Source organism: Candida metapsilosis, assembly GCF_017655625.1.
Source record: "Candida metapsilosis strain BP57 chromosome Unknown scaffold1, whole genome shotgun sequence".
NCBI classification, from domain to species: Eukaryota; Fungi; Ascomycota; class Pichiomycetes; order Serinales; family Debaryomycetaceae; genus Lodderomyces; species Lodderomyces metapsilosis.
The window spans coordinates 81525-106187 of NW_027138159.1; the positions used below are offsets into that span (position 1 = coordinate 81525).

Genomic DNA, 24663 nt, shown 5'->3' on the forward strand with positions numbered 1-24663 from the left:
TTAAGTTTTTTTTTTGTACCACCAAATGAATTTAGTTCAAACAAGGACAATAGACGACACGATTAGCTGTTTGCATCAGGCAGTAACTGCAGTGCATTTCTATTTCTATACGAGAGGCCTCCCGTAAACCCTGAAAGAGCATTCAACTACGGCCTCCTACAGTCAGCAGTCTATGATGAGATGCTTCTTGGTAATGAGTATGCACTTCATTAAATAAAAAGAAGACTCATACTATTTGTGCCTCTTGCATATATGAAAAGATTTATAAGCGGACATGAGTGGTAAATTACTGGTGAAATACCACCAATCAAAAACGTGTAAATTCCAACCCTCACTACGTAAGGACATAGCTCTATAACCTATGTTTCATATTTGATGCAAAGTAAGAAAAGGTAATACATGTACAGTGTTTCTATATTGTTTTGAAATTTCACACACTGTCTCTCTCTCTCTCCTGTTAACTTTTTATTTCGTCGTTGTTTGTTTTAAGCAAAAAAAAAAAAAAAAAAAAAAATCATACACTCATAGGCACTTTTGACCACACGTAATCATACACAACACCACCATTTTATACAAGTCCAATACTGCTACTACTCACTTCAATACATCCTTTCTTATCTATATAGTACCACTGCAGCACCCACACCCACATAGTGTACGAGTACACACCAGACAATGAGAAGGAAGCCTGTGGATTACAATTCTGCTTCAAATAACCCATATAATCAACAGACTAGTTTTAGTAACCAATTCAATCCACAAATAACTGATGAATTGAATCGATCTCAACCATATTCGTCTAGTGCATCTAACCAACAGCAGTCATCACAGTACCAGGATTCAACAGCAGGGATGGGTAGTGGCAACAATAGCAGTCGCAAGAGCTCCAGTTCCATATTTAGTTTGAAACGTAATCGAGACAAGGACACACAACTGCGTCAGAACTATCAGCTGCACCACAAGAATGAAAGTTTGTCTGATGTGTCGTCGACAGACACTGCCAGTATTTTGTCAGCTGGTACCCAATCGTCCTCACGCAGCAGACGACTGTCTCAAAACCCATATCTGCTGCAGTCACAGTTTCAGCAACAACCTAATACTGCACATCATCTGCTGCAACACAGTCTACCGCATCAGCAGAACTCACACTTTTCATCAACAAGATCTGCGTCAGCAGCAAACCCATCCGCATACTCCACTTCACCGCATCATACTAGGAAATCTTCCACATATAGTACGTCTACTATTGGTACAGAAAAGACTGCTTTCAATCCCTATGATACCCCAACACAATTATCTCGTCAGCAAACGAATGCCACTACAAATACGAATCTTTTGAGTAGAATGTCAACCAATATATCACTCAACTCGGCTATGAAGCCTAATAGAAGCTCCACGGATGGACATGAAAAGTTCCATTTAGAACGACCATCATCTGCGTTTGAGATTGATAAAATGTTTAAAGCTATGTTGGAAAAAATTAATTTCAAAAGTTTGCCACCACAAGCTACTAGAGACTTGTTAAACTACGATACAGATAGAAAGTGGATGATGATTGAACAAGAGAGACGTGCTGAGTATGAGAGACAACTCAGATATGTCCACAAGACCAACAGTGAACAACCAGAAACTTATGCTAAATGGTTAATGCTGAAATCAATCACAACATCACAATTAAATAATCTATGGGTACAATTGAGAAGTGAGCCAATATCTTGGGTACGAGAGTTTGTATATGACTGCCAAGGTGACGCATTACTATCGTCATTCCTTCAGAAACTTCATGATAGCATCGATACACAACTGGTTCTCTCCATCACTGATGAGGTGTTTGACAAGGAGCATTACATAATGCGTTGTTTGAAATGTGTTATGAATCAAAAATTGGGAGCAGAAAGAATTAAAACCGATGTCGATATATTTGTGAATGCAGTAAGCGGTAGTCTTTTATCACCAAGATTGCTCGTTAGAAAATTGGCAACAGATGCACTCACATTTGTTATATCCTACAATTCCAACGATGTTGGAAGGTATCATAAAGTCCTTGAAGCTGTGGATTCCTTGAATGGCAGGGTGTATTACGATTTTGAGGAGTTTGATGAAAACAATGCTCGTAAGAAAAGAGGCTTGATTCGCAAGCAACCTCCAGTGAACTGCAAACGTTTTGAAGTGTGGTTGGGCTTGGTGGAGAGAACAGTTGATGCTACTGGTAAATTTAACTCCAATGTTGGTGAACGAGAAGAGATTAAATCACAGTATGTGGGGTCCACGTCTAAGGAAAACCACTTGCCAGAATATTGTATTGCAACAATGTTATTCATAAACGTGATAATTGAAAGTGCTACAGATTTCAGAACTAGGTTTCAATTCCGGGGCCAATTTCAAGCAGCAGGTTTGCATCGCTTATTCGGCAAATTTCAGTCTTTGCAATACCCATTGCTCAACAAGCATATAGAAAGGTATTTGGCCCTGGCTAAAAACGATGAAGAGGAAATGAGAATTGTCCTGGGCTTTGATGGAGACTTGAATTTCAATGACCCAGTGGATTTGGTCAAATCGTTATGGGACAACTTTAGAGGATCGGATAACCAGAACCACTTTCTTAGCACAATGCAGCATTTGTACCTTATTCAATCGGAAAAGAAGAATAACAAACAAGAGTTAAGCCAAAGCTTGCGTGTCCTTGATAGCATCATACAGAATTTATCATCTCAACAAAGTAGTGACGAAAATGCCGCCTTGAATATCGCCATTAATAAATTGTACGCCAACATGAGTACTGATGATCAGTATAGACGTGCATTGGAGGAGGTAAAGTACTATAGAAAAGTCGCGGAAGAAGCCACTGCTGAACGTGATGAAATGACGAGACAGGTTGAGATGGGCGCAGAAGGTATGATTGCAAGTTTGAAGAATGAAGTCACCGAACGTGAATTAATAATTGAAAGATTTAGAAAAACCAATGATGAGATGAAGGAAGAAATGAAAAATCTCAAGACTAAATATATGCGAGAGAAGCAAGAGCAAGAGCTCGAAATGAGGGAGTTTTTAATTATGCTAAACAGTGGTGACATTGAAACATCGGTAACGAAAACTGGTAAGAAAACGACAGCATCCGTGAGAACCTCAAATGCTGAATTGGCGGAGAGGTTGAGGGAGCAAATTCATCGCCGTAGGGCAGAGGCAAGATTGGACAATAAACGTTTGGGTACCCAAGTGGAGCCACTGAGAAGGTTGAGAGCGCTAAGGGACCAAATGGGAGATATCGAGAATATGGCACGTGAGTTGGAAATGACTGACTTTGAAACGTATACGGAACCACAAATTGAGGAAGCTAATCTTTCTGAGCCTGAAGTTGTCGAGGAATTGTCCGAGTCTGAATCCGATGCTGAGTCAGTGTCTGAACCTCAGATAATTTTACCTCCTGTACCACCTCCAGGAGAAAAGCGTGGAATGCGTAGTGATGACTTGACTAAACTCGATGGGTTGAGAAAGAAGTTGTCCAATTTGCAGAGCGAATCCAACGATATCATGAAATTCAATACCAGCTCTATGTTGAGTAAACAGAAATACCTCGCAGTGGAGAGGTTACAGGAGTTGGAGTCTACTTTTAGAGAGTTCAATATTGATTTTGGAATTCAAAATGAGGACGATTACTCTCTTTCGTTTGGCGCGGATGATTCAATCAAGGATAAAACAAAGGAGGTGTTGAATGAAGTGGAGAGATTGCGAAATGAATTGAGAAAGCAATTGGCTGAAGCAAAGAAGTCAAAGTCACCAAAACAGAAGAAGACCTCGGTAATGGATAGACTCGAGGATAAATACATGAAGGGACAAGTGCAAACCAAAGCTGATGTTACCAGTCAAGATTCAAGAGTACACAAGAGGGTGAACAGAATGACAACGATAGGCTCTATGGATCCTCAATTCCTTAAGGAGTTGAGCAATAAAGTTCAATTGGCAGAACCTATTGATGCAGCCAATTTAAGTAAAGGAGATTCATCTGCAAGCAAGAATGAAGTTGCGGAGCACACTCCTAGTGCTACTCCTGAAACATCCAATGAATTGCCAGCTGACTCTGAACTGATGGGAGCACCACCTCCACCTCCACCACCACCACCCTTGCCATCGTTATTAGGAGGCGAGGCATCTGAAACAACATCTGCTACGCCACCACCACCTCCACCACCTCCACCCCCTCCATCGTTTTTGAACGGATCTTCGTCAGCTCCTGCAGTCCCACCTGCGCCACCACTCCCACCCCCATTACCAAGTGCCACCTCGTCTAAAAATTCACCTCAACTTCCATCACCGGCTTCAATGGGCTCTCCAATTTTAGGAAATATCCCTCGACCAAAGAAGAAATTGAAGCAGTTGCATTGGGAAAAGATTGAACAATCCGAAGTGGACAATTCATTTTGGAAGGAACCCAGTATTGATACCCTTGCTTCCGAGTTGATGTCCAAGGGTGTGTTTGATGAAATTGAGCTTATTTTTGCTGCTAAGGAAATCAAAAAATTGGCATCAAAGAAGAAGGAAGACATGGATAAGGTGACATTTTTGCCAAGAGATGTTGCACAGCAATTCAGTATCAACTTGCATGCATTCAGCTCTCTATCTGATGAAGAGTTGGTGATGAAGGTGTTAAGATGCGACAAGGACGTTGTCACTAACCTTTCCGTTCTCGAGTTTTTTGGTAAAGATGAGATAACAGAGATTACTAACTCAGCTGTGAGAAACTATGAACCGTATTCTACAGATTACAAGAGTGACCAGATAACGAAGCCTGATAAAGACCCATCAGAATTACAAAGACCTGATAGAATATTTTTGGAGTTGATGTACAATTTGCAACACTATTGGAAGTCTAGGACTAGGGCATTATCAGTACTCGCTCAATATGAAAAAGATTATGAAGATTTGGTTTCTAAGCTAAGAGCAATAGATGCATCTGTTGACAGTATCAAGAATTCAAAGCACTTGAAGGGTGTATTTGAAATAATTTTGACCGTGGGAAATTATATGAATGATTCGTCGAAACAAGCTCGTGGATTCAAGTTAAGTTCATTGCAACGTTTGGGTTTCATGAAGGACGAAAAGAATAGTATGACGTTTTTACATTATGTTGAAAAACTTATCCGAACTCAGTATCCAGAATATCTTGAATTCCTTGATGAGCTAGCCAAGTGTAACGAGACAGCAAAATATTCAATCGAGCACATTTACAATGATTGTAAAGATTATGTTCAAAGTATCAAGAACGTGCAAAGCTCGGTTGATATTGGAAACTTGTCAGATATATCCAAATTTCATCCGCTGGATCGGATTTTGAAGCTCGTTTTGCCTGCGTTGCCAAAAGCATCAAGAAAAGCTGGTTTGCTTTTGGATCAAGCTGACTTTACTTTGAAACAATTTGAAGACTTGATGCTCTACTTTGGTGAGGATGCACAAGATCTGTTTGTGAAGAATTCCTTTATCAGCAAATTTACCAATTTTATGAAGGAGTTCAAACGTGCTCAAACTGAGAATTTGAAACGTGAGGAAGAGATTAGAATTTATGAACAAAGAAAGAAATTGGCTGAGTCTGTCCATAAGAAGAATGGTAGTGGTACCACTACTCCAGGTGAATCTAACGAGAATGACGAGGATGAGGGAATCATGGACTCCTTATTGGAGAGATTGAAAGCTGTGGGTCCAGCTAAAGGAGAGCCATCATCCGCGAGAAAGAAAGCTTTGATGAGACGTCAAGTTTTGGAGAACAGTCGTAAGTATTCTAATGATGGACATTCATCTCCGATCAGATCTGGTTCATTTGATCTTCAAAGTGAACACTCGTTGGAACTGCCATCACCTGGTGAGGAAAATATTGACGATTCGGAAAAAGACCACAAAAATTCAGACAGTGAAGGTACTGGAGAGAAAGAAGGTGCAATTGGATCCAGAGCAAAGAATTTGTTACAAGAGCTTCGAAGTGCGCATGAAGAGGGGCATCATGGTGAATTGACTGCACAACAGTACAGACTCGAGAGGCAACGCAGAAAACAACAGGCAGAAGCTGGAGCTGAGACAGAAGCGAAATCAGAGCCAAGGGTAGATGAAGAAGTAGAACCAGAGGCAAAGTTCGATTCTGTGTAGATGTCCCTTAATTACCTATATATAAAATATAACTTTAACGCGATACGCAATCAGAGATTAATTTTGGTCACAATGGCTGCAAATTCATCAAGATCGTAGTCTAGCATCTTTGGAATCTTTGAACCTGGATCGTGTCTATTCTCAACGTAATCAAAGTATGGTTTGTTGAGCGATAGCAATCCCGTGCCACTCAATTTATCTATGAAAGGACGATTTATTTTATTCAAGTGATCCACCAAGGACAAATTGAAAGCCGAGTTTTTGTTTAATTCAGCAACAATGTTCTCGACTTCCTTATCATGTTGGCTAACCAATCGTAGTATAAAAATCTCGCCACTAATCGTCATTCCAAGCACAACTTCTCCAGCTCCTTTGCTTTCGAACCAAGGGTTACTCAAGTTGGCACAAAGTAGTCTTGTTATGCCTGAAACTTGTACCCTCGTCCCCTGCAATGCATGTAATCTTGAATCACTGGTGTCCATCACATATATTTGTGAGTTTTTAGCACTAGCGAGTACCTTGTTTTCAAAATTTACTTGATTTAACATGGGCACTGGCTTCGGGAAGCAAGTGACAACGGCAGACGGCAGCGAGGAATCAAACTGAAAGAGAGAATCGTCCTTTGTGCAAACTAAAATTCTATTTTCCGAAGCAGCAAATGAAATTATCTCACTAGGAAGTTGTGTGAATTTCTCAATCGGTGTGAATCTCTTTTCAGTTTCATCGTATGATGTGAAATAAATTGCTATCATGTCGGTGAAAAATATTCTATCGCCAATTTGTTGTATTTGAGTCACAGGAGCATAATGATCAAACGAAGACAACTCAAAGACACTGACAGGGGGCGTTTCATTTGATTTCAGTTTCCTTATATTCAAAACTTTCACCAGACCGGTGCTCCTTCCATCGTTGCTGTTCATACACCCGAGAAGCACTTTGTGTGTGGTTCTGTTGTGTCTCTTGATTGTCCAAATACAAGCACAGAGACCGGTGTCATCTCTGCCAAATACCTCCTCTCCATTCGATCGCTTTGAACTAACTTCTGAATGCTCCAAAACTCTGAAAGTTTGCCGATCGACAAACTTTAGTTTGCTCTTACGCGAGCTGCCAAGCAAAAGAAAGATTGAAATGTGTGGTAAGAGCAATAGCTTTTTGGTATCATCTGGTATACGAACTTGTTTGACAACGGGTTGTGTATATGTCGTGATATGAGCAAATACAAATCCGTTATTCCGGAATAGTCCTAATCGCTTGAATGCGGGGTATTCGGTGGTAGTAGGAAGTTCAATTAAGGCATTAACAATTTTGGGAATCAGATCGTTAAATTGAACGATTTTTGGATAAATATTGTCAGTCAAGTTCATTAAATATAAATCACGGCATTGTATGTAGACAAAATCCTCATCCTCACTCCTGTACACCTTCACTTCACTATCTCCGATTCTCAAATAAGACTCGCATGATAAGCTCTTTTGAGAAAATCGTGCCAAATAACCATCTGCTGTGCCTATGTATATGCCACTCTTTGCAGAAATCAAATCATGGGGGATAAAGTTTGTAGCAAAGTCTTTGCTGGCTATTTCATCAATTTCCGAAAGGGATACCTCGTTTGGGAGGTAAAACTTGATGAAACCCTCATAAGCACCGACTGATAGTGCTTCAACTCCCCTAACAGTACATTTTGTCATCATCGAAGGCTGAAAATCCAAAGACATTTCAGATACAACCCTTGCATTAATATTAAGCAAATCTTCAGTTGTTGATATTGGCTCAAGAGCATATGCGTAAAAAATTGTCTTTGCCTCCCTCTCGACTATCACAAACAACCGATTGTCAAGCATCTCTGCAAAAATTATGCATTCGTTACTAATGCATGTACACTCTGACCCTAAATCGGTCACTATCACAGAACTTGTAGTGACTTGCACCATATAATCAATATCATTAACAGCAATATTAGGCAAGTTCGTGAAACGAATAATCCCACAAAAGATAGTTTGCTCATCTTTGCAAATCTCGGCATCTTCAACTTCAAAAATCTCCTCGCTTTCCAACCCCTCCAATTCCATTACTTTAGTCTCAAATGGGAACGCACATACTAAAATCGTTCTATCTTGAAGCTCTAAAAGCCAAGAATTGACCACTTTTCTAAGCTCTGGATAGCATTCATCTTTTTTTGCTCCATAATATCCGTTTTTGATGTGAGAAATTTTGGATTTAGATGCGGACCCGGTTATAGCCCAAAGTTCGTCCTTTTGTAATACATCTGTTTCACTAGACATTGAGGCGGGAACAATCTGAAAATCAATCACAGGAGCCCAGTTGTCTAAATTATCCAGATATTCAACTTTGCTGTAAGATAGTTTCGTATCGTCTTCAATGTCACATGTATACTCTGCATCATACAATCTGTTTATCAAAATGCTCTTGTTTGACCCGCTTGTACTTGCATATACGAGTTCGTATCCTTGCACCGCTTTTTCAAATGTAAATGTTGTGATGTTATCAGGAACTCTTGCTATTGGTTGAATGGATTCGATTCCACTTTTAGAAACCAAAATAGAATATATCACTCCAATGTCTGAAGATATAATTATCTCATCTACCTCGCTATCACCCGCGTTCCTTATCTGAGATCTTGGGGTGTAAAAATTTGTAGGGAAAGACCCCATGCGAAATTTGGCCGTGTGAAACTCATGATGGCCAGATATGATATCATGGACAAATACAACTGTCAATTCGTGTGGGCTTATAAAAAGGAATGCGGAACTTCGTACCAAAGGAGCAATGAATATGGGTATTTGGAATGTATTTTCCAATGGAAGACTAGATTTGGAGATTTCACTATCCCCTGAATAAAAGCTGAACCACGAGAATAACTGGATATATAGCCTTCTGTGCTCGGTAAACACCAAAGCCAAAAATATGTCTGTTTGCATGGCTGTTTTTGATTCAATAAAGCAGGAGTCAACCATAAACCCATTCATAGGCACATTTAAATGATTCTGTAGAACTGTTCCTGAATTAGACTGTTCTAACGTTTTATATATACGAAATGATTGTGATGCCGAGCATGACACAGTTGAAAGACCAGATGGTGACGACTTGAGAACAAAACCGCTCGTATTGAGTTCGGGATAATTGGATTTCTGTTGCAAGTTCCACCACTGCACAATGAATGGCTTAAACATCAAATTTGCATTCTTCGGTGATGGCTTGTATCCGTAATCAACATCTCTGGTCTGTCTTAGAACTAAAAATATCCTTATCAAGAGTAGAAATCCTGATTTCAATGACACAAGAATATGATCCTCCTCTTGAGCTAAACTCGCTCGTATCACGCAAGAAGATCTCACAGCAGATTTGAATCTGAAGTCAACACCATTTATCAGGAGCGAATGGTATTTCACGAGCACTTGAGCAAGCACAAACTTAGGCTGCTCTTCCTTTTGCATTTGCGTCATTTCAACGGCAGACGTATCCAACTCTTCCAAAATTTCATCATCCTCGTCAAACACATCCATTTGAGAGTCCTCTTCTGGTGGGGTTAGATACTGATACTCGGCATCATTTAACAATCTACTTGACAGACCTTTGAATGGTTTATTCTTTCTAACTTTGACATCTCGGTAGATATCCAAAATAGTTGGCGAGTTTACTATGGTTTGTTTAGCCACAAGATTCCTTTGATGTAGCTTCTCACTTTCTATAGTCAGCTCCAAGTATGTATACAAATGTCCATAGTCATTGATTTCAGGGGTATCGATTGTGTCATGATTCATTGCTAGAATTCTCCTGCCAATGGTTGTTCTCAATTGTTTATACGCGAACAAAAATTATTGACAACCAAACCTTCGACCCATAAGCACCCCTCAGCAAAGATGCAAATGGTTAAAACTGTGAAAATCTACAACAGTTACATTGTTGGAATCAGTTTGTCTTTGTTTGGGTTCGCTTCTGGTATGGAGATGTATTCATACCCAAGTTTGAAGTTCTTGGATTTCTTTACGAAGTTCTACAACTATCCAACAAAAATTGAGGAAAATCTACTCAGTTCAAGCAACATCTTGGGGGCAATTGGTAAATATCCTCATATTAGATAATGGGTTCAACTCTTGTTTGAGATCTAACAGTATCGTTTTTTTTTTTTAGTTGGAAGTGTTCTTGGAGGAGAAATGGCAGCACATTTTGGGTACAACAAAGCACTCAAATCCATTTGCTTAATCTGGTTTGTGGGGATTATCGTCACGTTTGTTTCGGAAAATATATTGCTGCTTGCGTTGGGTAAATTGGTGAAGGGGATTGGAATTGGTATGAGCCATGCTGTTATTCCGGTATTCCAATATGAAATCATTCCAAAAGGAAGGCGAGGCAGAGTGTTATCTTTTTACATCTTGGCGACTTGTTTTGGAAATTTGTTTATGTACCTGTTGCCTATGGTGGCAATGCAATTATTAAAAGATGATCAGTATCTAAGATTGCATTGGTTGGTTGACCTAATTCCCCTTTCACTCGCCTCGGTTTCAGTGATGCTCTTCCCTGAAAGCCCCAAATGGTTGGCGTCAAACAACAAATGGGAGGTAGCTGCTGATGTGTTGGAAAGTATTGAAACAGCCAACTCTGAAAAGAGTGCCAAGCACAGGTTCAAAAGCGAGAGAAAGCGTCTTGGTGATAAGCACTATGTTGTTAAGAAGTACACAAGCGCAGTAAGTGTGAGAAGCTGTTCCATGAATGCGTTATTTGGCAGGAAGTATTTCCGTGAAGTAAGCACTGGGATCTTGTTACAATTAACCATCGATCTTATTGGCATTGTTAGGTTACTAGAATCGATGTATGCCATAGAAATTGCTTGCCAGTTGAAGACATTGAACGAAATTAGAATAGTACAGGAATTCGACTTACTAATGAGATATGTGTTTACATTGGCGCCAATATGTGTCATTGATTTACTAAGAAGGAAAGATGTTTTGATTTTTGGAATGGGTGTTAATACGATCTTGATGGGTATCTATACTGTCATGTTCCTTATATTTTCAAACAAAGTCCAGACATTTCAATTTGAATTAGATTACACGTGGGGCTTAAATGTCGAATTTGGCGAAACAAGTGCTTCCATAGTGCTAGCCCTCACAATACTCATGGATATAGTTTTCCATTCCATAATTGTACCCGTTTGCTGGTTGTACAATTTAGAAAAGTTTTCATCTCCGACAAGATCCAAGGGCTGGGTAGTTGTTGCGAGCTTGCACTGGCTATTCAAGTGTTCGTTATCCTTGATTTTTCCCTTTTTGTTTACAAATTTAAACGGCTGGTTGATTTTGATTTTATTTTTGATTTCGTTAAGTGGAACTTTAGTAGTTTCACAATTGAAAGAAACAAAGGGAGTATCCTCGGCGAGTTTAATATTTTCATCAAAGCTGAGCAAGAAATGAGGATATGTTGGGAATTCGCTATTTATTGTGGTGACCGTTGCGAAAGATTACATGCATAAAATAAAATGAAAGAATGATACCAATTCAATGCAGCTATATACTACGCGTGCTAAATCTAAGATGACGTGCATTCTCCAGTCAAGAATCTCTTCTTCTTATTCTTCTTTGGTTGTGTGAGATCATAGCATGTTCACAATGGCTCATTGGTAGCCAGAGCCCATAGTGTATATTATGTAGTAGATTGTGGTTACCGTGTGTATTAAGAGTGATATTTTACCAGGATACAAATACTGCATCACTGCCGTATTACACATAATCTTTCTTGTATATACAGAAGTCGTTGCACAGTTTGAACCGTACGTAGGCTGTTGCAGGGTTGGTAGCTTTCCTCTCGCTACCACTTCCTATGCCCTCTCATTGCAAAAAAGCAGAAAAGAAAGAAAAAAATTTTAAAGAAAACTTTTCTTCCCACTTCTTCATCATCATTATTTTTGATTGAGTCTTTTGCATGCATCAAGTGATCATCAAGTTTCAATCATAAGGTATGTGGATACTGTTCTACAGTCTGTGTGTCACGGCGATGATTAATTGCATTATACCAATTGTTCCAACTGAATGTATACAGGTTGACAATAAGCATATTCGTTAAGTTTCAGCCTTGTATGAGCCATTGACATTGACTGAGAGCCATTTCTTGAAATTTGTACTAACTAAAAATCAAGGTATGTGAAATCTTGTTCTTCGTTTTCATTGCCTATATCTTATGATGATTTTATCCGACCGGGCGGACATAGTCCACTTCCAGTCCCTTCTTTTGTACAATTAAGGAGAAGGAGTCGCATTTCTTGTGTACAAACTTTTAGAAATGTTGATTGGTAAGTGGTTGATGAAAGGTCGTTTGCTGAGCAGATAGGAGCACATTTGTTGAAACGTATTGATATAGGACGATTACTAACTTCATAGCTTTAGAGAAAGATCTTTAATACTACTGATCTAGTGGCTTAGAATGTCACTTCATCGAATTGCAATTCTGGATGGATGTGGTTTACTTTGGTGATGATTTTTTTAATATTCACACTGTATGAGGAGTTCAACTTCCATGACTACAGATAAAAAAAAACTGATTTAATGACTCTGAAAAGTAAAAACCCCCTTCTGATGAATTGATGTTTTATAGAAGCTAGTTCAATAGGATTATTTTTTATATAAATTAATGCAGTTTTCACTCAATGCAAAAAATTTTGCATCTCTTTTGTAGTTTGGTAGCTCTGATTTTTCACTACGCAACAGAATTTTTCACCTTTTTCTCTCATCTACAAATCATACGAGTCAAAGCCGGCATTTTACACCACGTTTAAACCCATTCTTGTACATAGTCTCAAGTTTTCAATAATATTAGCATGATATAGCATATGATGATACGACTGCGAAACACTTTAACCATTGGAAGAATCATCCGCAGTTATCATAAACAGTCAAACTCAGTACCATTAATATTGACAAACACAAGATGTGAAAAACTACATTCCATCCTACGACTGAGATGTTGCACGAAGTATCCTTGGTCAATTACTCCCAAATCATGCTTTGGCAACAGAACCAGCACTCGACTGTATGCTAGTTTCAATCACTCGAAAGCACCGACTGAGCAGTTTTTGGGCAGCATCCTAGATCACGAATACACCAAAGCAAAGTTTCTACTATTTGATGAAGATAAAAGGGCAGAATATTTGGCTGATCTTGGTGACATGTCTATTGAGAAAGTTCCTGTAGTTACTGAAGACTTTTATAAGGTGGTCGAAGCATCATTTGAGTTTCACGATGAAGGGTTCAGATTTATCACACCATTTTGGAAAGCATTGACTACCTCTACGGATGAGATATTGCTTGATTTACAAAAAACGATACTAAAAAGAAGAGAAAGATTATTAATGCTAATATTGAATTCAGGTCGTTTTGACATATATGAAAGTCTTATCCTTCCGTCAATCAAAAAACTCGTGCCTGATGACGACCTTGGTTTTTTAGACAGGGTGACCACAATTTTGGAGCTACAGAGTACCTCACTGGGTGCATTTTACTTCAACGAGAAACAGACAATGTCTTTGTTAATGAATGATACCATGTCTAAAAATGAAAAAAGAGATCTAGTGAAAATTCTTGTGACAAACTCATTCGCTGCAGGTAAAAGTAGCAGTTCCAGAATGTACTCTATTGAGACTTTTTTAAAGTGTGCGAAATTAATTGAAGGTGACGATTGGTTTGCAAGTAAGGAATCGTTTGAGTATGATTCACTCTTTCAGATGATTGGATTTCCAACTATTGAGGATAGATTTGATGATTATTTTCAGGAAATTATCAAGATTGTTGAAAAGCATTATGATCCGTCTATTTCATATGATTTTTTGACTGAAATTATGAGAAACCTTTCAGAGAGAGCACCATTTGTGACTTATAGATTATTTGAATTTAAATCGGCACAATGGAGACAAAGAAATCTTCCCAGGAAGGATGTCTTGAATCACTTGGACCTTGCCTACGCTATGAAGGCTTGTATGAAACTCGATGAGAATAAAATTTATGAAATCTATTTGCAAAACGAGGATCTTCATGATGATGAATCACAGGAAGCAATATTTCTCGATTTATGTGTAGAGCATAAAGATTGGAAATCATTACAAGATAGGTTTGAAAATATGTATGGGAAGGGAAATTTACCAGACACGGTTCATTATGGAATAACGATGCAAGCATTAGAGTTCCTTGAAGCTGATAGTGAATTGGAAAGATTATACGAACAGATTTTGGATCGAGGATTAATGATGAATTCGGCGATCTTTATAGCCAGGATGAAAGCCAGAATAAGACAAAGAAATCAGACCGATGTTATAGCTCTACTCGAGGAGTATCTTTCTTTGGCGGCTCAAGAAAGAGCATACAAGGATGGTATCTCGCTTGTGTTTCCTTTTGCGTTTCAACTTCTTTTTCTTGAAGGAACAAACAAAGACGTGCTACAAACAGTTCAAATATATCTTGAAAAAGAGCAAAAGCTTCAACTACCCATAGTGTCTGGTGAAGCTCTATGTTCGATTGCTAATTACTTTTCTCAAAATTGTGCTTCGAAGGATCTAGATGAACTTTTCAAATTGGCAAAGGAGTATCAAAAATGTGATTCTGGTTTCACTTGTAATTTGATCGATGCTTATTCCAATCTTGGGCAGTACTCCAAAGCTGATGAAATAGCCTATTTTGCCCATGCTCAGTCACATCCTCCATTTTCGGATTTACGAATTTATGCTTCTCAATTGAAAAATCATCTACGTTGGCGCCGGCAAGATATATCACGAAGCATAAAACGATACAACGATATAAAAGTAAACTATATTATGTCCTTGTCTTTGCAATCTGACTTTACGATATTCCAATCGCGTCCTGGAGGAATAGATCTTTTAAGTTTGGTAATGGATTCTTTACGATACAATGCAGTGGACTACTCACGAGCCAATGCGTTGAGGTACCTTAAAGGAAGAGCCATCAAGACAATAAGCAGTCTTATAAGAAGGCAAACTGCTTACCGGATACGGCTCGACGAAAAATTGTATCTACCGCTAATGAAACAAAACTTGATTTATGAAAACTACAAGCCATTGAATGTCATGAAAATTTTTAATGAAATGAACCAAAGGGGTGTGTTGGTTAGTGCCCAGTCTTATAAACATGTGATGAAGGCTATGAGGTCATTGGATAAGAGGTATGATAGAAGTTACAATAACAGTACGGAAATGTTGAATCAAATGCTTCTGTTGTATGGATTTGAGGCGGAAAAGTCAAAATCAAACCCCAAGCTCGATTTCAGAAAGGATAGTCTTATAATTTGCGAAATTTTGATAAAGTATGTGCAATCCGTTGGGCTCAAGAAAGGTAGTGACTTGTTCTCTAAGTTTGTTTTGTTTTGTGAGGAGTCATTTGAGGGTAAATTACCCCTAGATTTAAGGGTCAAAATTGACCTCTTTTTGTCGGAATGTTACAAAGACGTTAACAGTGTTGAGTACGGGGCCTTTTTAGAACAAAAGTTTGAGGTTTACCTGAATATACTTTCTGAACATCATAATAGTAATGATGTGTGTGTACCCATGGTTCTCAATGACGCTTTAAGTTACTTCACTATACAGCGAATGAAGTACCTTGTCGATGTGAATTCCTTTACTTATGAAAGTCAAGGTGAAATTCTCGACGTAATACTGATGGGAGTTCAACCAAACATTTTCGATTTCAATTACCTAATAGCCTATTTCTTAAAAGAGATGTCCCTGGTACACTTGACCAAAGTCATGGAAATAATAGAAAGACGGTTGATCATAGGAAATCTTGCAGAGTTAGAGTCATACAAAGAGAAAAAGCTATGCTATAAAATTTGCATGAATTACTTATGCGAGGTTTACAACGAACAAACGGTTGCCGATAACTACAAGATCCTTTCTGATTATTTCGGCATAAAGTCGCTCACCAAGGTCAGAGCACAACTGGAAAATTTGAAACAACTCGACTTCTTGAAGAGCGCTTCGGGGAGATTATTCAACATTAAGTCAGATCCTTATGGGTCTCGTTCGATGAACCAATTTAGCTTCATTGAGTACTTTAATCCTGTACGAGATTTCACCAACGAACCAAGGCTTTTCAATGAAACTTCAAGACTACTAATGCGAGCCATTTCTGAATACAAAAGGAAAAACAAGAAGGATGCAACCTCTTTACTTTCGTTGTATCCTAAAGTTTCAAAGTTTTGCAAATCAAACTTGAGTTATTATTCTCATTTGAATGCCTTTAATAGAAAAGTTGATTATTTGAATTCTTCGCAAGACACGAGGCTACGAAGGACAAAGGACGTCTTGAAGGAATTACTTTTCATTCACAACAGCACCAAAATATTTATACCAAAACCTGACGATCTTGAAACAAATGAGCAGAGTTTGTAAACTAAAAAAAAACACAACTTGTATATATGTATATAATGCTCCGTTTATAGACTATTGAATTTTGCATTACTACTTTTTATTTTCATTTCGTGGGAACTCTAAATGGCCAACATTCGAAGTTTCACCATAGATCAAGGGACCTATATGTGGTTGAATATTCCACTCCAACTTAACAGTAGCATTTCTACCTCTGAATCCCTTTTCAACATCCCAAACTGAGTACTTACCTCTTTGACCTTTCAAGCTCAACTTTGCATCTTTTTTGTCCTTGATAATCTTGTCCCAAAATGTCACCTTGTTGGAACTACCTGTGGACTTTCCTGGATATTCTGCTGTTAAATATACAAAAACTTGCTTTGTATTCCAATTCCAAAGATCACTCAAATCTGTGTCTAAATCGAACGAGATTTTCACATTTTCCTTTGGTTTCCTATTGATTGAGCCATATTGAAATGAGTACTTGACAGAAGATTTTGCTTCTATTCCAGAAATGGTGGCTGTATCGATAGACCAAGCGTTGTCTTTGTACAATTGAAGTAAAGTCAAGATAATCACTAGTCCAGATAGTATACTGGCCGATGTCAATGCCAGGTTAGCAGCAGACTGCACTCGTGTAATTAAATTGAACATTTCGATTGTTGTCCCCCCAATTGTCTGTTCCTGCTGAACAATCAATATAATGTCAAATTTTTACGTGTCGTTTTGGAAACACGGTAGCGTACAAATCGGTTGAGTCACGTGTGGCCCACTATCATTGCTGTCTCTTCCTAGGAGCATTGTGGAACTCCAAACATGTCGAACAGTCTTGCATATAGCATACTTCAGCTGTATGCAGCTATGTGTATACTCAACTGATCAGATCAACGTAGAGGTACCTTGTAGTTCTCTCGGTGTTTAAGGTCCGAGCTGTCTGACTAAAAGGAGTTTTCGATTGATGCCGCACGTAATTAATACACCACAGTTTTATCTTCATCATAAAACACTCACAATTGGTTCTTCTTCCCACCACAGATCTTCAGCATGTCACTGTTCTTATCAGAAAAGGAGCCGTTGTTGGCAAGAACTAAAAAATTGGAAGAGGAAGATGAGATTTCAACCCACACTATTCTGTCTCACACCTTTTTCAAGTCCATGTTCAATCCGTTTCAACTTTGTTTTCCCATTCCTTTGAAACAGTCACTTAACAACCAAGAACGTGACGATATAATTGACTACTCCGATGATGATGCACCTTTACCAGGATTGCCTTCTGAACAGTATTCTTATCCCTTGTCCACGCTTACTCCAGCTGAACGTTTGGTGGGTTTGAGAAAACAAATGCGGAAGCACAATATCGGAGTTTACATCATTCCTTCTGAGGATGAGCACCACTCGGAAGAGACTGCATTATCGGACAGAAGACGAGAATTTATATCAGGCTTCACGGGAAGTGCTGGTGTTGCTATCGTAACATTGACAGATGCCGAACAGCTCACGGGAGAAGCAATCTTATCAACTGATGGAAGATACTTTTTACAAGCACTGAAGCAGCTTGATTCCAAGCTCTGGAAATTGAATAAACAAAATACGTCTGGATATCCACTTTGGTACCAATATGCAGTTGAAGCAGCAGTTGCGAATGATTTTAGTAATGTACTTTCATGCGATCCAAGGACACTTAGCTATTCATTGGGAGAGTTTTTCAACAATAGCGCTTCGGATTTTGAGTTCAAGCCATTATCAGAAATCAACCTTGTTGATGAAGTTTGGCGTGCAGAAAAACCAAAGAGGTCATTAGGACCAATCTATGAATGGGACTTGAAGTATAGTGGAGAACATGCTAATGAGAAGATCAAAAGAGTTCGGTCTGTAATGAGAGAGAGGGGTGGAACTCACTACTTGGTAACTGAACTTGATAGCATCGCATGGTTGTTCAACTTGCGTGCCGATACTGATATACCTTTCGCTCCCGTGTTTTTCTCCTACGCCATCGTGACCAGGACAGCTGTAACTTTATACGTTGACTCCCGAAAATTGGAAAATAGTGGTTCGGATTTGAAAAAGTACTTGTCGACAATTGAGGGATTGACTATTGCCGGATATGATGACTTCTACCGTGACGCATCTCGCTTACAGGCAACTATTTTTGATTCCGAGATCAAGATCATTCTTCCAACAAAAGAAGCCACATCGTGGGCATTATACGATGTAATTCCAGAGTCATTCAGCAAGCGTCATATCATTCATGAATCAATTATTGCAAACATCAAAATTTTCAAAAACAAGACTGAGTCACATAATGCCAAACTTGCTCAGTACAAAGATTCACTTGCTTTCATTCTATTTACTTCCTGGTTAGAGCACCAGTTGCTCAATAAACACGTCAAAGTCACCGAGTATGATGCATCTCGAAAAATATTCAGTATAAGAAAAGACCTTCCCAATTTCAAAGGTTTGAGTTATGAAACAATTTCTCTGACGGGGCCAAATGCGGCGATCATACACTATGCTCCCACAAAGGAGAAAAGTGATGTTATTGACCCCAGACAAGTTTATTTATTGGATTCGGGTGCTCATTACTTGGAAGGAACAACTGATATTACAAGAACTTACCTATTTGACAAGTCAGCTGTCACGGATGATCTCAAAAAGTACTATACCCTTGTATTGAAGGGTCACTTGGCTGTGGCTATGGCAAAATTTCCGGCAGGATCAAAGGGGACAGGGATTGTGTTGGACTCGTATTCTCGTCAGCCATTATGGAATTACGGACTTGATTATGTACATGGTCTAGGACATGGTGTTGGAAGTTTTGGATTGGTTCATGAAGGGCCTTTATACATTCTGCCAACAATCAATGACACAAGCAAACTTGACTTATTTCAACCTGGAGCTATATTAACTGATGAACCTGGCTTCTACATAGATGGAGAGCTTGGTTTCAGAATCGAAAGTGAACTTGAAGTAACTGAATTCGACGACTCCTTTGGGAAAACTAAAGCTGGTGGCAAATTCTTGGGCTTCAAATATTTAACTAAAGTTCCATTTGCTATTCTGTTGATTGATACAGCGTACTTGTCACAAATTGAAATAGAATGGATAAACGATTATCATCAAAGTATTAGAGACGACTTTGGTGAAAAGCTTTTAGAGTTGAATAATAGGAGAGCTTATAATTGGTTGTATAGGGAGACTAGCCCCCTTTCTTGATATGTTTAACTAGCTAGTCGAATATAATTTAGGTGAGTCTAAACTGCCCCTTTCACTTTTATCCTTCCTCGGGTTCTCAAACGGTTTGGGTTTCTGAAATGTTCCCGGCTTTCGCAAACCAATGGCAGATGTGTTCACATTGGCACCTATCTTGTGTGATATAAATGGGGAGTTTCTTGGTAGCTGTAAGCTAGGTTTACTTACTATGACATCTGAAGCATGCAAAGGTTGTGGATCACGAATGGGCGCAACAATACTCGTGTCCACTTTCAATCGCTTTGCGTTTAGTAGAATCTCTGATAACCGACGCTTGGAAGATTCTCTCCGCGAAGCTGTCGGGCTTAATCTAGTTCTGTGATTCTCAAGCATGTGTGGACGACTTGTTATGGTTTTCAATATTGATTTCATTCCAGACAACATAATTTCTTCATCTAGTTTGTCAGCTTCAGAATGTATCAACGCCAATGCTCCTAGAACAATGGACACTGTAATTAAGTGTGAAGATTTTCTTGAGTGGTCTGGTCTGTCAAAGAATATCTTCATTACGTCTTTAACTTGGTTATTGAATTGTTTACCTTGGACAACATGATCTACCTTTTCTTTCACATCTTGTGACTTGTTGTTTTCAGCTTTCAGTGATTCTTCAGACTTGTCATCATCGGCTTGCGATCTAGCGTATCTTCGTGCTTTCCTTCGTTTAAACTCTGACTCTATCCATTCCAATTTAATAGGAGTATCTTCCTCACCGAACTCCGTGGATGCCTTCTTCAACACTCTTGTTCGTAATTCAATATCTCTATTACGTTCTGCATTTTCCTCCCTCCACTTTTTCTTTCGTTCTCGATTTCCAACCCTTGTTCTTCTACGAGCCTCGGGGGAAGAATTTTTGAACTTCTCCACTTCATCATATACCTCCGCCGAATACTGAATGTTTGTTATCTCGTCAACAAGTGATGTTAATACCGAATTTGCAATAGCTGAAATGAATTCGGCTCTTTCGGTAGAAAGTGTTAGATTTGATGACGAGAAATCTTCATTCAAGTTGGTTATCATTGTGTTGATTTCGTCGATAGACATTTCTTCTGCTGGTACGTGAGACGAGTAATCAAGTAGGAAATGACGGGCCATACCGAAAGCGTTAGCAAGTGCCTTTCGATCCGCGTCCTCGTTCACCGAAACATCATTATCCGAAGAAGCTTGGTTCGATAAGAAATTGGCCAACGATCCCCCAGAGGCTAGTTCTTCTGTAATTTGTCGTATTGTGAAAAGAATGTTCGTATCGGCAAGTTCTCCACTGTTGATCCTCGAAGTCAAGGAGCTCATGACTGTCGAGATTTGAGACTTGATATCAGGATTAGATAGCAATGAGTTCTTTGCGGTATCTTCTTTTGACGCCAACCTCGATGGGAAATCAAACTGATTCTTGTTGTTGTTGTTGTTGTTGTTGCTCCTCTGTGGTTCTGTAGATATAGATTTCAATTTCGCTTTGTCGTCGAGAGAAGGCGGTACACGTAGCTGGTCTTTTGCAGGTTTGCGTTGTTTCCCTTTATTTCCGAGTGCTGTAAGATTAGTTTTGTTGAGCTTGTCGGGTATGCTAGGCTTCTTTGCTTCACGAACACCAACTATCTGATCAATTTCGAGATCGGATATAAGCTCTTGAGGAATCTCCGACGCCATCCTGATGGCATTCTCGAGAATCTCGTTCATTTGTAACTGCTCGATGTCAACAATTTCATCATCTTTCTCTGTACCTGCAACGCTCTTCACAGCAGTCTTAACCGCTGTGTGGATCTTTTTATCCAAGTCTTGTGCTAGATTGTGCTCTCCTTGATGAACCTGTGTAGCGGGTGTGTGATTGACTATAGGCGCGCCAGCTATCAGTAATAACCTTTCCTTTCCTCCACTTTCATCTTTAAAATGATTATGAACTTGCTGCGTGATTTCGTCAGCCAATTTTCTAACCGATTTTTTTCTGAGCTTTGGTTGGACTCTACGAATCACTCCGTCTGCTCCCACCTCATTGTTATTCGCATCAGCGGCCAGCATAGCACTTTTGAATGCAGCGGCAATTGCATCCTCAATATCCTGGTCAGTCGCTGTCGAAGTAAGTTTAGTTCTCCCATGAGGTACATGATGTCCTTGAATACTTTGGTTCTCGAAATGCAGGTCACCTTTCAGTTGCATAACACCTGAGTGTGTTTCATTGCCTCGATCTAAGGCGTTTGACTCTTCGATTGATCTGAATGCAGCCCCAATAGCATCAACGAGATACTGGTCTTCATCCTGCTCGTTGTTTGGTGAATTGGATGACGGTGCTGAAAGAGGGCCAAGATTTGCTAAAGGAGTTCTTTCCTGACCAATCGCGAGTTTCTGTACGGATTCCACTTCGTTATCATTCCTTGGTTGTTTTCGATCCAGAATCAGCTTTGATTGTGTTTTACCCTCCACTGCATGTTGTAAGTCTTTATAGTCATTACCTGACGACTCTTTACCGAATATATCATCCAACGCCTGTCCAATTATACCCTTCAAATTTTCGTCAAGGTTTTCGTCTGAAAAAGTGGACGGGTCATTTTCAAACTGCAGTAGTACATTGCTTTTAGAGCTGGATTCTTTTTCAACAGTCATAGTTGAGGGGGCTTGAGTAGCTCCACGATCATGTAATCGATTTTCAGAATTTAATTTAGACTTGCCTTTGTTCTTGATCATGGCTGAATCGTTATCTACAGCAACGTTTGATTTTCCCTGGTCTTGCTTGTTGGGTTGGCTCAAGTCCTCTTGTTTATCAAATATATTACCTAGCGCATTTTGAATTGCCAAATCTAACTCATCGCCGTCAGCATCATCTTTATTGAAAGCTCCTACTTCGGAAAAGGCATTACTATCTTCTTGTTGTAGTTGTGCACGCTCTTGGTCTTCTCGGCTTTGCGATCGGGCTGGCATTTCATGGTCAATATCTTTCCTCTCTTTCCTAGATGCTTCCTCTACATTATACTCCTCTGTTTGCGAAAGTAGGCCGGTTTGCATTGAATGGTTCTGAAGTAAGTTAGTTTTTTCTGGTGCAGCCATACGACGAGGTTCTTCGCCTTGATTCGAGGAATCCTTTAGTAGAGTATCAAAAGCACTGTCTATAGCATCATCCAAATCCTGGCTCTTTGATATTGAGGCTTCTCCGGTGCCTCCATCTAGTAGCATACCCTCACTCGATGTAGACTGTACCTCCCTATCGCGTCCTCCTTCATGAGTCTGTATTTCATTATCAGTGCCCTGTCCAATGGATTTGTCCTTGAGGTCGAAAACATCATTCAACGCATTAGCGATTGCATCCTTCATGTCATCTTCCTCATAACTAGCATGATTATGAAGAGACTGTTCATTCGGTATTCGTTTATCAGCGGTTTCATCCTTCTCTTCTTGATCATCTACTTCTCTCGGCATTGAACTAAAATCAATGTTTTCAAATATAGCTCCAATGGATGACTCTAGATCATCACTATTTCGCCGTAGGTTGTTTGTCTCTGGGGTATGATTCGTATGTCCGTTGTTTTTCAGCATCCTCTTGTTCTTAATACCACGATATCTTTAAATGGTTTAACTGTATATACTACGTTCAGATGATTTAGGCTTCTAAAGTAAAAACGAAAACAAAACAAAAAGAAATTAAGTAACAGCGGTTTTACACAAAAGAATATATAAACGCTACCAAGCACCAGTTTTACCAGTTGAATTTCTATAGTTCCTATACAAGATCTATTGTTCATCCTTCTCTTCCGTCTTTAAAGCAAAGTTGATAATCAATCCCAACTTTCCGAGACCTACTCCCTCGTATCCACCTTCTTTTATAACCCAATTGAAATTGTTCAAAGTATCGTTGGCATACTTGCTAACATCAAAGTCAAATTTAGGAATTGAGACCATATACTTTGAATCGGCTAATTTCAAAAAATCTGTATCAAAATATAAATTGTACTTTTGTCCTTTCTGGAATGTGAAGTCATTGCATTTAACATTTGTATTGAAGCGTTTCTTTCTTTCATTTGAAGTTTTGGGAGGTTTTTCAATAATATCTTTGAAGTCCTCGATGTAATCCATTGGATGCGATTTTGCGTTATGAATACCGAGCGGTTTTGGTTGGTTTATTCCAATATAACTGAAGCTGTTTAAAGCCGGACCGTAAAGGAATGGTTTCTCGTTGTAAACGTCTCCCTTAACAGTGTCGTTAATAAACCAATTGAACAACTTTAAACCTGTATTCATCAAGGTTGTAGGAACATAGTCCTTAATGGGATAAGTGAAATCATTTCCAAATATCAAGTCACCACCTTTGATGTTCTCCTTTGGGGTGAACTCGATTTTGATTCTCAAATTCGGCTCTTTTCCTTCGTCTTTGGGAGCTTGGTTGAAATCGATTTGCTCACCGTTGAGAAATGTTTTATCCTCTTGGTTATACAAGCTATTTGATAAATGGGGCTGTGAACCGTCAAACAGCTTAATGTTCACCAATAGTTTGAAAACCCCAATGTCCGACTGAATTTCAAGCGGTTGATTCGTGTTAACGGGAACAATTTGAAAATTTGAATCATAATTATTGGAGGCTTTGATGAAAAGCCGTTTGATGATGGCCATGGTCTAAGTAGTTGCTGATTGCGATTGAAGTAGCAGAAAAGCCAAAGAGAAAGTTGTCTCTTCTGTGCATTTTCATATTTATAGATTTTTGTACAGCGTAATCGACTAAAATTGCGGCGGTGGATTATTTGCAAATCGCGGATTTAAAAAGCTTTTCATAAGAGGAAAACTTAACGCCGAGGATGACTTTTTTGCATCTGCGACAAAGAATAGAGAGGTTAAGCTTGGTTTCTGATGGCTTAAGCCGGAGCAGCATCGAGGTTCTGCACCTGAAGCTACAAGAAGCCAGATCTGTTTAAACTACA

General features: G+C 39.1%; 8 protein-coding genes across 8 annotated transcripts; 4 read left to right on the top strand and 4 right to left on the bottom strand. All coding sequences in view use genetic code 12, as the record gives it.

The window, feature by feature from the left end:
• Positions 1-675: 675 nt before the first annotated feature.
• Positions 676-6135, top strand: BNI1 (formin; the record flags this gene model as incomplete). The annotated part of the gene is made up of 1 exon (XM_067692249.1): positions 676-6135. One exon carries the CDS (start codon positions 676-678, stop codon positions 6133-6135), a length of 5460 nt encoding a protein of 1819 aa, XP_067550059.1.
• A 50-nt stretch (positions 6136-6185) lies between these two features.
• Positions 6186-9917, bottom strand: I9W82_000034 (uncharacterized protein; the record flags this gene model as incomplete). The annotated part of the gene is made up of 1 exon (XM_067692360.1): positions 6186-9917. The coding sequence occupies one exon, from the start codon at positions 9915-9917 to the stop codon at positions 6186-6188; it is 3732 nt and encodes a 1243-aa protein (XP_067550060.1).
• Positions 9918-10016: 99 nt separating this feature from the next.
• Positions 10017-11567, top strand: I9W82_000035 (uncharacterized protein; the record flags this gene model as incomplete). The annotated part of the gene is made up of 2 exons (XM_067692471.1): positions 10017-10095; positions 10288-11567. 2 exons carry the CDS (start codon positions 10017-10019, stop codon positions 11565-11567), a joined length of 1359 nt encoding a protein of 452 aa, XP_067550061.1.
• Positions 11568-12979: 1412 nt separating this feature from the next.
• Positions 12980-16543, top strand: I9W82_000036 (uncharacterized protein; the record flags this gene model as incomplete). The annotated part of the gene is made up of 1 exon (XM_067692582.1): positions 12980-16543. One exon carries the CDS (start codon positions 12980-12982, stop codon positions 16541-16543), a length of 3564 nt encoding a protein of 1187 aa, XP_067550062.1.
• A 69-nt stretch (positions 16544-16612) lies between these two features.
• On the bottom strand, positions 16613-17173 carry SPC3 (signal peptidase complex subunit; the record flags this gene model as incomplete). The annotated part of the gene is made up of 1 exon (XM_067692692.1): positions 16613-17173. One exon carries the CDS (start codon positions 17171-17173, stop codon positions 16613-16615), a length of 561 nt encoding a protein of 186 aa, XP_067550063.1.
• A 390-nt stretch (positions 17174-17563) lies between these two features.
• Positions 17564-19732, top strand: I9W82_000038 (uncharacterized protein; the record flags this gene model as incomplete). The annotated part of the gene is made up of 1 exon (XM_067692802.1): positions 17564-19732. One exon carries the CDS (start codon positions 17564-17566, stop codon positions 19730-19732), a length of 2169 nt encoding a protein of 722 aa, XP_067550064.1.
• Positions 19733-19741: 9 nt separating this feature from the next.
• I9W82_000039 (uncharacterized protein) lies at positions 19742-23287 on the bottom strand (the record flags this gene model as incomplete). Its single annotated transcript, XM_067692913.1, has 1 exon — positions 19742-23287. The coding sequence occupies one exon, from the start codon at positions 23285-23287 to the stop codon at positions 19742-19744; it is 3546 nt and encodes a 1181-aa protein (XP_067550065.1).
• Positions 23288-23482: 195 nt separating this feature from the next.
• On the bottom strand, positions 23483-24358 carry I9W82_000040 (uncharacterized protein; the record flags this gene model as incomplete). The annotated part of the gene is made up of 1 exon (XM_067693025.1): positions 23483-24358. The coding sequence occupies one exon, from the start codon at positions 24356-24358 to the stop codon at positions 23483-23485; it is 876 nt and encodes a 291-aa protein (XP_067550066.1).
• Between the last annotated feature and the right edge of the window lie 305 nt (positions 24359-24663).